Source organism: Alosa pseudoharengus, unplaced genomic scaffold (genome assembly GCF_046254945.1).
Source record: "Alosa pseudoharengus isolate Yale_2024_CS ecotype anadromous, Long Island Sound unplaced genomic scaffold, YU_APseudo_1.1 YU_APseudo_1.1_scf_7, whole genome shotgun sequence".
Taxonomy (NCBI): domain Eukaryota; kingdom Metazoa; phylum Chordata; class Actinopteri; order Clupeiformes; family Clupeidae; genus Alosa; species Alosa pseudoharengus.
In genome coordinates, this window is record NW_027468859.1 from 4,419,999 (window position 1) to 4,434,527 (window position 14,529).

General features: G+C 41.1%; 1 protein-coding gene across 3 annotated transcripts; it reads right to left on the reverse strand.

Annotated features, from left to right (window-relative positions):
- Positions 1-766: 766 nt before the first annotated feature.
- On the reverse strand, positions 767-11,869 carry LOC143109582 (uncharacterized). Of its 3 annotated transcripts, XM_076272357.1 has the most exons (7): positions 11,776-11,858; positions 11,592-11,689; positions 6,669-7,391; positions 4,285-4,983; positions 3,264-4,052; positions 3,006-3,173; positions 767-2,716 (listed from the first exon to the last, which is right to left on the reverse strand). In XM_076272357.1, the coding sequence occupies exons 3-7, from the start codon at positions 7,372-7,374 to the stop codon at positions 2,523-2,525; spliced, it is 2,556 nt and encodes an 851-aa protein (XP_076128472.1). In that variant the 5' UTR covers positions 7,375-7,391; positions 11,592-11,689; positions 11,776-11,858; the 3' UTR covers positions 767-2,522. The 3 variants fall into 3 exon arrangements, with proteins under 3 accessions (XP_076128472.1, XP_076128473.1, XP_076128471.1); XM_076272358.1 differs by having other exon boundaries at positions 6,669-7,388; positions 11,592-11,869; XM_076272356.1 differs by having other exon boundaries at positions 11,592-11,869.
- Positions 11,870-14,529: the final 2,660 nt, after the last annotated feature.

The window sequence follows — 14,529 nt, forward strand, 5'->3', positions numbered from 1 at the left end:
ACGCATGCATCCTTGGAAATCTCAGAATGAAGGACTCAGTACTTGATAGAATTTTAAAGCACCCTTGACATTGAAACAGTGCTTGGCGAGATTCGATGATGTAACGTCCTTAAAAAAAGGACCCAAGGGGCCCCAGCTGTGGCGCAACTGGCTGGGGCACCTGCACCGTGCGCTGGCGACCTGGGTTCGGTTCCCGCCCCCTGGTCCTTTCCGGATCCCACCCTGACTCTCTCTCCCACTCACTTCCTGTCACTCTCCACTATCCTGTCGCATTAAAGGCATAAAAGCCCCAAAAAATATACTTTTAAAAAAAAGGACCCACCCTTTGAAGGACCCATCCTTGACCTTGAGAAACGGCCGCTGTCTTTCTGTTCATTGGTCTGTGTATTTCTACCCCCATGTGTCTCTTTGTCGGATCGTCTCTGTGTGTCGTCCTGTTGAAGTTCTGTATGTAAGTTTGTAGTTTAAAGTTTAGGAATAAAGTCTGTCTGTCTGTAATACTGCCTCGAAGAGTCTTGCACTTGGGTCCTATCTTCAGAATCCTGACAATTTCAGACATGCTTTGGGGTTACAATAATGGCTTTTTTAGAATTGATGGTGTCTATTTCTCACTAACCTTCACGAAATCCAAGCTTAAAAAAGGCAAACAAATGACGTTAATCAGCCTAATGGGGGCAGTAATCACATTGTGAAGACAAAGTTCCCAGATGGTCGAATGTGTCTATGCAGACACAAACACACACACACACAGCAGGAGAGACCTATAGACTATGGAGAGGTTTCTTTATTATAATCACAGACAAATAAAGTTCTAGTACAAAGTACAACCCCAGGGTTTTGTAGGTCTTAATAAGTAAAAACGAATGATTAGTAACCTTTAATGTAAGGCCACAAAAGCATATTTAATATTGGTATCCCCTCCCCAACAAAGATTGAAAATATTATGAAATACTACCATTGTTGTCAGTGAAGCCAGTATTTGAAAAAAAAAAAACATGTTTCCTTAGTCTCTGATGGCATATTATGGTAATTTTATGATCCATTACAAGTCTTACATATAGCACCTTTAAAGAGCAAATGTCAGGTTAACACATTGTTTCATTAATGTTAAGTAATGTGTAGATAAATCAGAGGAGATGCACGCATTTTTTTAAATTATTACTCTAAATGCACTACGACAACATTTACAGCCATTTCTGTCAAGATCACATTTTAACAGACAACTGAGTGATTAAATTATAAAATTAGTTCAATTAAAAAAAATCTCCTGCACACTGGAATACTTATTAAGATTATTACAAAATACAAAACCCCAACATATTTTCATATACTTATATATTTACATTTAATATTCATGTACTCTCTTGGAACTCTCTCATTTGTGTTTTGAACTGTTGGCTATACATGTTATCGTAGAAATGGCTGTAAATATTGTCGTAGTGCATTTAGAGTAATGATTTAAAAAATATTTATTATACGGCTCTTCACAATGCAAGTAGAAGGAACGCTCCATTGACTTCAAATGGGATTTCCCAAAGTTCTACCGGTCATTATTTTCGTCTAAGGACCTCTAAATAATGACCGCTGTCAATGGCAACGGATTTTCACTCAAAAGTGAAGGCAGACGGTTGATCAGCTGTGTTCTAAAGAACGTTTGATTCAAGTTCAGCATGTGTTGCGAACTATTTGTTTCGAAACGGTAACAAATAAATGTAGGAAAGAGACATATCGTGGAGTTAATTTTTTCGTTTTGGCAGGTAGCCGTATAATGAGCGGGGTAATGTATAGAACTCCGGTCATTATTGGGAAAATAAGTCCCTTCAGGGGGAAGCAAGACCCCTCTGCTGGCGCATCTGGTTCACCCTGTCGGGACTTATTTTCCCAATAATGACTGGCATTCTATACATTATCCCTTACGTGTATCTTCAGTAATTTGTCCACACATTAATTAATATGAATAAAAAAAATGTAACCTGACATTTGCCCTTTAAGGACTTTTTACACTGCCATACCAGACAAAAATACAAAGAATATGGATTAAAACGAGTGTCTTCAGAAAACCAGATACATTTACAGAATAAATCCTAGAAAATTCTATCCAGGCAGTGAAGTCTGTATCAGTTGACCTCTTTTAGTTTCACAACTATTGTGATATATAGAGTTGATAGAACTACAATACCATACCATTACAATCTTTACAGCAAGAAAACAACAAATAAATAACAATGACAAAAGCATTAATTGGTAGAAATAGCATTATAGTACAAGTATTTGCATCCTTAAGACCTACCAAACCTATACTGTATGTTATACAGATATTGATTGGTTGTTGATATTAACTGTAACATTAACCTAATCTGTTTTTACATTATTTAAATATTGCATTTAATATATTATTAAGTAATTAAAACTCTACATTGAGAATAGTCAGGAGAATGTACTGTATTGTCAATCTACAAAAGTAGCAACTGAATTAATAACTGTAAATGCTATTTTGCAGTTTCTCTCAGCTTTTCTGCACGTCATGTTTCTTCACTGATTGAGAATACATCTGAGAGGTTGGATTGGTATCCTGACGTGGCCTGAGAGTAGTTGAGGGTAGGGGGATCTTCCTTTTCAATCTTCATTGTAGACAGCCAGGCCAGCACCTCCTTAAACTTGCCCTTGGGTCTGGGTCTCGGACTAGGTTCTGATAATGTCCTGTTACTTCCACTCACTGCACAATAACAAAGAAAGATGTGAGAAACTAGCCAATGTTCTGTAAGACAGCACTTTCACAAAATGAAAAATGAAAAGTGTTAGCTTCAGTATATTTATATGATATCAGGTTCAGTTCAGTACTGAATATTCTGTACGTAAATTGTAAAATAAGTAACATTATAAGCTAATATAAAATACATGGCATAGTCTACATGGCCTACATTAACTCAACTCTACTCTACATGACGTACATTCACTCAACTCCTACAATATTACACAAATACAAACAAAGATGTAGGACTTACTGCTTGGCCATAAGTAATCAATACTGGTCCTCATCTTGGAATCCAGGCCATTCAGGTCTGTCTCCATGCTGTTTATTTTCTCACAGATCTTCTTCTCCACCTTCTCAGTCCTCTTGCTCTGCTTGATAAGTGAGACTACATTCCTGGATTTCTTCCAACCATCTTGTTCTGTAAATAAACAGTTTAGAAACAGGAAATGATCATATGAACCTGGGCAATTGGACCCAAGACACTGATTGTGATTCAGAAGACACCTACTTGCAGGTTTGGGTAGGACGTTCATGTCAGGTGTGTGAGGTCCAGATCCTTGTCGTCCTCTCAGATCCGTCAGCAGTTCAGACAGGTAACCCTTGAACTCTGCCATCATCTCTGCCTCTCGTATCCTCCATTTTTCCTCCAGACAGACACTAATTTCTCTCTTCTCAAACTTCTCCTCTACCCTCTGGTTGATCTCAGTCATGTTCGGTATGTAGTGCTTGCCTTCGTTAATGGCCACCATCTCCTCAATCTTCTTCAGCAGCTCAGGGACCTGGTTGCTTTCACTTTTGTTCTTGTTGTTGAGGACGTGGTACCTGTTGCCACATCTTTCCACCAGCTTCTGCAGGGCGGGGCCCTCCATCATGATGTGCTCCTCAATTGTCTGGTCCCCAAGCTGGTCACCATAGGTAAACAACACCACAGTATATTTCCAAACGTCCTCGCCAAACAAGACCATGTGGTCCTCTAGCGCCCTCTGCTGTTGAGGTGTGAAAGCCATGTCTACGGGCAGGATGAGCAGAAAAGCATGAGATCCAGGGCAGAGTGTGAGGCCTCGGACAATCTCTTTATCCTGCTCTATAGTGCAACTGTCTCTATATTTGCTCCAGCCGAGGGTGTCCACCACAACAATCTTCTTGCCAGCCACGTCTGCTGTGGCATGGTTGGACATGGTGTTGAAACAGGTGGGCAGGCGACCCTGACCGAGGATTGTGTTTCCAGAGGCGGTCTTTCCAACAGTCTTCTGCCCCAGCAAAACCACACGGATCTCACTCAGTGGTGTTCGCGTTACTGTTGGATATTTTGGAAATAAATTAAGTATTATAAAACAGTTCATGCCACACAGTCTTATTGGCTGAAAATTGTGCTAATGCAACTACCTAACTGTGCGATATACAACTACCTTTACATAATGTTATTTTCCTGCATAGGAACAATTTTTAAATAAAAACAGACCAATTGTTGTGCAATTCCTATTTAGGAGTAGTATGCTGTATTAAAACTAGTATTTGTCAGGCTGCACCTTTTTCTCTCTGTATTCTGATGTCTTCAGTTATCTTCCTGCTGCTCTTCATCACAAGGCTCTGTTTCTCCTTGATGACCTTAAACATATTCTCATCACATCTAAAAAAGTCCTGACGGTTCACAGCGACAAGCTCCTTCATCTTCTCAAGCAGTTCTGTGACTTGGGTACCATCGTCCATGCTTCTGTTACGTAGAACATGGTAGCGGTTCCCACACTTGTTCACCAGAGCTGTAAGCGCTGCTCCTTCCACTTCGATGTGCTCCTCAATGGTTTCCTCCCTCAAACAGTCACCTCTGGAGAAAACCACAATCACATGTCTCCACAGATCTCCTCCTAGTAACTGAAGGTGGCTCTCCACTGCTTCGAGCTGCGTTTTAGTAAAGGACGCATCTGCATCAATGACCAACAGGAACACATGGGGCCATGGAGAGCAAAAGAAGACACTACGCATAATTTCTTGTTTAACACGCTCTGTGGTGTCCTTGACATTAAAGCTCCTCCACCAGCCAGGAGTGTCCACAACCTTTATAATGGTTTGGTCCATAGAGCCCTCGTACATCATTGAACTAGTTGTCCTCTTCCCAGACTCATGGACTTTCTCTCCCAGGATTGTGTTCAGAGTGGAGCTCTTTCCCACATTCCGACTTCCTAAAAGAACCACTCTAAGTTCTGTGATTGGTTGGTCTTCCTCAAATTCTAGAGAAGAGTGGTTAAAAAGAAAAGTGTAATTAAGCATGCAACACAATGAGTATTATCATCATTAATATTTCCATAGCCTCTCTAGATTTTTTTTTTTTCAGATAATACTAATTAGATCATACTTTTCAGTCCTTGCTTATGTAGCAGGCAGACCTTGTCTGCTTGCTTGCTCTTTCTTCCTGGTCTCTCCTGGCCCCTCTGCTAATGAGTGGGTGGAGCCAATCATTCAATTAGGCCCACCATGTGCTACTTTAGGAGCTCTACAGCAAGAGGCTCGGTAGGTTCCACTGTTTGTCCCTCGGCTGAGCACTGGGGTCTACCGGCCATCAGGTATGTTGCTGCCCTAATGCTGTAGACTAAAATGTGCTTGGTTTAGCTAAACTCCATTTCTCTGTAGCCCTAGATGGATGGATATGCTATCCTCATCTGCTGTCAGTGGAAAATTGCCATAGAGAAGAATATGGGTATGTATAGCTCTAAAATAAATTGATGTTTGGGGAAATGGTGTCAGGTTTGATGTATTTTGTTTGTCTTCCAGGTAGCACTGCTTTTCCATCCGCGTTGCCCTCAGCGTAGGTCGTGCTGCTGTCTTGTCTGTCTTAGTTTTGTTTGGTTTCTGTTTAGCTTTGCTCGCACTTGGCAACTGCTTGCATTGTACTTGTACCCTTCTGTTTTACTTTACTTTATTATCTTAGTTATACAGTGTGTGTTTTGCATAGTCTGGGAGCAACAACTTTTAACTATTTGTTAATTTGGCAGGCAGGGTTCTCGCTGGCGGGAGGCTAGTCCGTTACCTAGTGGTGGTGCAGTAAAGATGCACATTTTGGTGTGGTCTGCGGTGTCATGATTTGATCTTTCTTGCTGTGCGTGTGCATGTGTGTGGGCTCTAGGGCACGTTATCAGTAGTCTGCCTCCCCCCAGGTAAGCCTCTGCCTTGCTCATCCTGCTCCATCGTGCCTCCCCTATGGAGCCTGTGCTAGTTGTGATCATTTTTAATAAACAAAGGTGCAACAAGAAAACATAATAAATATTTTTGTACTTTCCTAACCCAGACTAGTCTTTATGTCTTTTTGCAGCTCTCCCCCCTTCCTTTTCCCTGGTTTTAGTTAAATAAACTTGGTCATGTTTCCACTGGAATTCACGTCTCTGCCTCGTGTATACGAACCTGTGTGCTATGGTGCAATAGTGTGTGCTCTTAACTCATTCCCTGGGTGCTAGGCCCAGGGTGGCGTAGTCTGGCTAAAGTGATTGGCATTTAGTGCCGCTTTCCCTCTTCGAAAACCTTGCCCTGCTACACTTATCTCATCTTGTTCACAAATAACACTTTTATTTAAGTAGTATATATACTCTTTTGATCCCGTGAGGGAAATTTGGTCTCTGCATTTATCCCAATCCGTGAATTAGTGAAACACACTCAGGACACAGTGTACACACAGTGAGGTGAAGCACACACAAATCCCGGTGCAGTGAGCTGCCTGCATCAACAGCGGCGCTCGGGGAGCAGTGAGGGGTTAGGTGCCTTGCTCAAGGGCACTTCAGCCGTGCCTACTGGTCTGGGTTCGAACCGGCAACCCTCCGGTTACAGGTCCAAAGTGCTAACCAGTAGGCCACGGCTGCCCCCAAACCATACTTTTTAACAATACTTTTCAGTTTGCACATCACAAATCATTGAGAGAACATACCTCTCAGAAGCTGTCTTTGCGTCTCTCTTATTCTGTCGGTCTCCATCTTCCTCTGTGATGCCCTCTCTGCTGCCAGTTTCCTCTTCTCAGTAATGGCCTCCATGATCTTCTCATCTGCCTTGTAGAAACCACCAGCATTCATCTTCACAAGTTCCTCAATCTTGCTGAGTAGCTCTGGCACCTGATCAGTGTTGTTCTTGCTGTTCTTGTTGACAAACACCTGGAACCTGTATTCACACTTCTCTAGAACCTTCTTGAGAGCCTCCCCTTCACTCTCAATATGATCATCAATCGTGGTCTTCTTATCCAGGTAGTCCCAACAGGTGAAGACCACCACCACATGTCTCCACACATGAGCTCCTAGGAGACTCAGGTACTCTTGGACATATTGCCCCTGCTCTTTGTTGAAGGCCATGTCCATAGGAATGACCAGTAGAAAGACATGAGGCCCAGGAAGACACTTGGTGAGACTGAGTTTAAAGTTCTGCTTGCAGGCCTCCGAGGTCTCCATGATGGAGAAATAATTCCAGCCAGGCACGTCCACAACAGTGAGATGGTGTCCATATGTGGTGCCACTCCTGACCTCGCACTGCAGGGTCCTGGCTCTGCCGCACTCGAACCTCGGACCCCCCATGATGGTGTTCCCTGTCGAGCTCTTCCCAGACCAGCGGGCCCCTATGATCACAACCCTCAGTTCTGTCCCCATTGCCGCACACTCTCCTGCTGAGAAAAAAATATATGAAATGTGTAATTAGGACTGTGGTTCCTCTTAGTTCCAAGACATAGTTCCAGGTGTGAACACTTTAGTTTCAGTAATGTGTTAACATGATTGTATCTTTTGATTCTCTATCTGTCTAAGAGTTGTCTCCCAGGCCACTCACTCTCCTGCTGATAAAATCAGTGTTAAAATAGATGGTTATACTATTAATAATTTTCAGGTGATGAAGAATTGTTTCAAGTATGAGAGGAACAAAACGTGTCACAGAGACTGAGGTTAAATTACATTGAGTCATGTCAGGCATGAGATTGTATGTTTTGATGATACTGTAAGCTTCATTCCTTATTGATGTGTCAATTTCCACCGGAAAAATAAGAGGGTTTAGTAATACAAATAACATAATAATATCAGTAATACAAATAACATAACTAGATGTACCGCAGAGCGGTACAAAATATGACCGCCGCCCAGTCCAGCACATTTTTTCCACAAAAAGAAATCACGCTGAAAGGCCTATATGATTCTAACTGTCTCACTAAATTGCATTATCCACACTCAATTCTCACTGGTATCTGCTAGACAACAAGTACCAAAACATGATTAGTTCATAGATTTCACATGTAAAATTCATTTTATACAACCCCACCTCCATCTTGCCTGTTCATAATTATGAGAAATTCTTGATTGTTTGTGTTATGTTTATGTTATGTGTGTGGGTGTGTGTGTGTGTGTGAGTGTGTGTGTGTGTGTGTGTGTGTGTGTGCGTGCCTGCGTATGTGCCTGTGCATGGAAGCGTACATATGTCTACTGTGTGAGTATGTGTCATGATTACTGTGAATGTGTGTGTGTGTGTATCTGTTTGTGCACATGTGTGCACATGAACTGGGTTAACATGACCCCTGGAGGCAAATATACGGAAAAAATTGTCATTCTAGGCCCTACAGTTCTCAAGATATTCACAGAGAACTGTGTCTGGCCTACCCTCCTTTCGGGGGTCCAGTCCAGCGGGGGGGCTACAGATCAAAACGAAAAATGACAGTTCCATGCTATCCATGTGGGGGTACATGCCCACCAAGTTTTGTGTACCCCGGTCTTTCAGTGTCCCGGGAATCCTTGTTGGTGTACGTCACTAAATGTACACATAAATTGTTTTATTGTAAGGCCCCCCATGAACGAAAGTACACAAAACTTGGCATGCATTCGGAGGGTGTCATAATGATCCTACACTTTCAATTTCGTGCAGTTTTGACCATGTCAGCCAGAGATATTGTGATGAAAACACCTAATTTTTTGCTTTTTAATTTTTAACTAGGTGGCGCTATACATGAAATAAGTGGTAATGGGATGGGTTGACATGGCCCCTTGAGATCAACATACAAAAAAAAGGTGGACCTCCTAGGCCCTACGGTTCTCGAGATATTCACAGAAAACTGTCTCCGGCCACCTACAGGCCAGTTGGTGTATAGTAACATAAATTAATTTATTGTGTGGCCCCCCATGAACGGAATTCCACGAAACTTGGCGTGCATTCAGAGGGTGTCATAATGATCCTACACTTCCAATTTCGTGCAGTTTTGACTATGTTAGGTCACAGATACCTGCGATTACAACACCTCATTTTTACTTTTTTGTGTTTAACTAGGTGGCGCTATACATGAAATGAGTGGTTATGGAATGGGTTGACATGGCCCCTTGAGATCAACATACAAAAAAAAAATGGTCCTCCTAAACCTTACGGTTCTCGAGATATTCACAGAAAACTGTGTCTGCCCTACCCTCCTTTCGGGGGGTGCAGTCCAGCGGGGGGGCTACAGATCAAAACGAAAAATGATGGTTCCATGCTATCCATATGGGGTTACATGCCCACCAAGTTTCGTCTACCCCGGTCTTTCAGTGTCCCGGGAATCATTGACAGAAATTTGGACATGCGAAAAAGAAAAAAAAAAAAAAAAAAAAAATCTGACTAAACCTATATGACCGCCGCTTCGCTGCGCGGCGGTCATAATAATATCAGTAATACAAATAACATCATAATATCAGTCTCAAATAACATAATAATATCAGTCTCAAATAACATAATAATATCAGTCTCAAATAACATAATAATATCAGCATAATAATATCAGTCTCAAATAGCATAATAATATCAGTCTCAAATAACATAATAATATCAGATAACATAATAATATCAGTCTCAAATAACATAATACTATCAGTCTCAAATAACATAATAATATCAGTCTCAAATAGCATAATAATATCAAATAGCATAATAATATCAAATAGCATAATAATATCAGCATAATAATATCAGTCTCAAACATTCGTGTTCAGTTTTACGTTTCAGCACACTGGCTGTTGAAGTATTGGCACTTTTACAAATATTGCTTTTGAAATACAGAATAAGAAAATACAGTAACTTCAACATTCGGTTCCTGTTGGACTTCCCATGCAGTTTCAGTCACATACTGATATTTCCATACTTCCACCTCTGGGAAATAACCTTCTATGTGTCATGACTTTACCCTTAAGTCAACAAACCTGAGATGATATTGTGTTGTGCCTGGAATATTTGAAAGGATATCCAGTTTGAGTCAGATATGAGTCTACACTTATAGTTGTAAAAGCTCAAGACTAATCACTATCTAATGATAAGTAATCTTGTGATCGGCATTTGGTCAAAACCCTTGCTTTCTTGATATATTTTCACCATATATTTGAGCGATTTTACATCCAGTCACAGATTGCAATGCAATTACTTCAGTCAAATGTATTATTCTTCAGTTATACTAAAGAAAAGATGTTAAAATCCTTGTGCAATTGGTTGATCAACAACTAAGCCTGGACTATGACACAGAATACAACAGCAATGCACAACTGGTGAGACAGCCACAACATGGAACAGGAAAATCTGTTTATCATTCAACAATTTCTTATTAGCATATGCCTATACTGCTTTGAATATACTTGCTGAAGCAATGAGAAGCTTGCTAGAAAGACATGTTTTTGTAATCATTCAAATGCCTGGCTTGTTTTGTAACTTCAAAGCAGCATATTCTTATTTCACAGACGCCTGACGCCTTACTTTTGAGCTAATACACTTGTTCCTTTATGATTAATGTGGGTATATTTTAATCTTTGAAGTGCCATCCATGTTTTTTTCCACATTACGACTGTAAAGCACATGAATGCTCGCAGTTGGAAGAATGACACCATCATTGGAAACGTTCTCATTATTCCTGAGCCCCATGAACGCACCATTATTTTTGCAACACATCACAGCACAATCCAACACAATAACCCACAAGGAGTGTCCGTGGTTGGCGCCTTTTAAACCTATGAATCAGATTTCAAAGCAGTCAGGTGGGTATGTGTCAATTGAAAAAAAGAGAAAACCGGCTCTCTTTTTGATACGCCTCAAAACTTTGGGATGTGGGGCAGCCTGTGGCCTACTGGTTAGCGCTTACCGGAGGGTTGCAGGTTCCGACCAGTAGGCACGGCTGAAGTGTCCTTGAGCAAGGCACCTAACTCCTCACTGCTCCCCGAGCACCGCTGTTCAGCTCACTGCGCCGGGATTAGTGTGTGCTTCACTGTGTTCACTGTGTGCTGAATGTGTTTCACTAATTCACGGATTAGGATAAATGCAAAGACCAAATTTCCCTCACGGGATCAAAAGAGCATTTATACTTGCAGATTACTTACTTACTTATCACAACAAAATAGTACAAATGTACTGAAATAAAACTGTACTGAACTACATTGTAATCAAATCCAAACATTTTAAGCCCAAAACATTAGCCTTGTTGACACCAGACCCTTCTAAGTTGAGAGTGGGTCTGGAAAAGGTTAATTGACTTACAACTTCCAGCAGGGGTGTAACTAGCAGTGAAATTAAACTTAAATTGGGGCATTTAACTCTTACCAAATAGTTTGTGCAGCAATCTTGCAAACAAAGGTGTTAAACACAATTGTTTACTCAATTCCAAAAAAATACATGTCCATGCCGGATTAGCGATTGTATTTGCCCGTGTTTCAGGGACATTGGAAATGGGCTTCAATGGCCTCTTGGCCAGACTGACATGCAGAGTAAATCCCAAATTTACCAAAGTTTTGTATGGGTATCCCAGACTACCAAAACATGGAAGTGAATCACAACTACTGTATGTTCCAATCCAATGTTTTTCCTGATGAGATTGATAACTCACCCAGCTCTGGTGTCTATGTGGTGATTCCGCTCTTGGACTCTCATAGGCTGTCAGGGTTCCTTTTCACCCTCCAGGCTCAGCGGTAGTGGTTGGCCACACTGCTCCAGACGAATGAAAATTCAAATCCCCCTCTTGTATGTCTGTTGCAAGTACACATACTGTTACTGTTGTATTACCTACTTACTTCAAAATGCATTGTGAGAGATTGTTTGTCCTGCAATTGTGTCCTGTTCAGTGTTTTGTGAAAAGGCGTCTGTGCTTGTGTCCCAAGTGTATTGTTTTTTTAGTTCAGCAAACTGGTTGAACCTGTTGGGATCTTTACGAGAACTGATACTGATAAGTATATGTTTTTCTTCCCAGTGTAGTGCAGACTGCTCCACCAAAACTGTCTGCCCTTTTGTAGTTAATTCCTCTACACCAAGAAAAGCTATAAATCATGGAGGTAATTTCATACATCAAATATAGACCTACTAAATGAATAAATTTAGTATTCATATGGGAGGTGTATACACATTGCACAGAGTATTTCTTAGGAGGGGGTTGAACTTGTCAAAGTATTCTGAGGAGATTATGTGCCCTAGTCATATACTTCTTCTTACTCTGGTCTGACTTCATTCCACAATGTTAGTTTTCTCAGGGACAGCTCTGGACTGCCCTAGAATGCAGTTCTATATCATTTCTATCATCCAGACTGTTTCTGTAGCCTACAGTACCTACCTTCCTGAGGTTACAATTGCAAAACACACCATAAGCATCAACCTTACTATTCCACTCTCAATGCAGTTCTCACAAACAATCATGTGATATAAGATAAAATATACATTTGTCTATAACATAAAGTAACTGTGAAACTTATGGGGCAGCTGTGACCTACCGGTTAGGCTTCGGGCTTGGAACCGGAGGGTTGCCGGTTCGATCCCCGACCAGTAGGAACAGCTGAAGTGCCCTTGAGCAAGGCACCTAACCCCTCACTGCTCCCAGAACGCCGCTGTAGCAGGCAGCTCACTGCGTCGGGATTAGTGTGTGCTTCACCTCACTGTGTGTACACTGTGTGATGAGTTTGTTTCACTAATTCACGGATTGGGATAAATGCAGAGACCAAATTTCCCTCACGGGATCAAAAGAGTACATTATACTTAAATTAACTGCTAACGTCCTAGGACTACTGCACCTTCATGCTTTGTGCTTGCAATGCATCAGGAAAAGGGCGTTCACTTAAAGTTGCAGTCAGCGATTGCACAGGAAGTCATGTTTGTTTATGTTTATGTTTGCATTTAAAATTATTAGCAGATGCTTTTGTCCAAAACAACATATATTATATTTTAACCAAGGACCAAATGACACCAGAGAGGTAGCTCATCACTCCCTTCAGCGTTCCGAGAAACTCCACACAGGGTTTAGTTTTTGTTTGGATGACAGGCTGCCCCCACTTTGTGTACGTTGTACTCACGCAATGGGCAGCTAGCGGATCATTAAGAGATGATTATGAGCTCGTGTGTACAACCGATGATTTTATCTTTAAACATTATCTCACTTTCTACCTGCAACCCAAGATACTTAAAATGGTATATTGCCATGCATTTTCCATGTTCATGCACTATGTTACAGTCCTTGTATGTTACTTGTTAGTAACATAATATTCTTTTTTTGTAGGCAAGCCCCATGACCTAATTAAGTTAAAAATATACCTCTTTGAAAGATATTCTTTGTTCCTTTGTTAATAAATGCACTGGTATTTCACTATAAAGGAAGTGTTCTGTGCTATTTATGGGAAGGATACAGGACACAAGGAAACACATTAACATTTTCTCTGAAGAGGGTGAGCTGCCAAACTTGTTTGATCTGAACATTTAATTGAATATACAACTGGATTATGTTGTCCTCAAAGGAGAGACCTGTATTTGTTGAGCCATTAAAGCCTCTTTTAAAAACATAAAAACATTTGTTCTTGTTGACCCCCTGAAATCTTTCCCTAATTACATCAGGATTGGGCTGTTTTCCATTCAGCACCAGACCTGCCTCTGAAGACAGACAGCACGTCCCGATGCCTGCCATTGATCAGTCACTGTTAAAGGCTAGAGGGATGTGACTACACCACAGGTCAAACAGCACTTTCTTTATCCTCAGTCAAATACTTGCTTCTGCTGTGGATGTATACTCTCCATCAAGCAAGCTGCAGGCAAATCCTGGCTAATTTCCATGAGTTCTGTTCCATTACTGTGCCTTACAGGAATCCCAGCTCGGCAACCATGATAATTCATGCCACTGAACTACTGTAGCTCTGCAGCAGGCTGACTGTCAAGGTTAATTAAGTGGTTTCAAAGAATTTCCATCACACGGAAACAGAATATCAAAAGATGGTTCCGTCAACCTGTCTTTTCATATTCTCATCACCTTAAGTAGGCCTCAATAATCGAAGTTGAAACAAATTCTTATCGCAACTAAAAAAAGTCCTGATGGTTCACAGCAACAAGCTCTGTAATTTTCTCAAGTACAACAACATACACTACAGTGACCCCCTCCACACCTTTTCTCCTAGCCGCCTCAGATGGCTCATTACTGCTTCATGATGAAGTTCAGTAAAGGGCTCAATGACCAACAGCAACAGGTGTGTGTGTGTGAGAGAGAGAGTGTATAGCAGGGCTATTCAATTACAAATTAATTTGGGCCACATTTTAAAACCATAGACTTGAGCCGGGCCACACATTTTCGGCGACCAGAAAGCAGGAGGTAATTATTCAAACCAACACAAAATCGTGTAATGTCTAGCAAGCAATGTTTATTATTTGATTGACCTTTCAACTTGGCAACAATGAATAATGTCACTTCAACAAAAAAATAGTTAACCAACCAATTGAGGTAGCCTAGTAGCAATACTTTTTTTTACACTTTTTAACAAACCGAAGAAAAAAATTACCCTGGTATATATCAAAGTGCA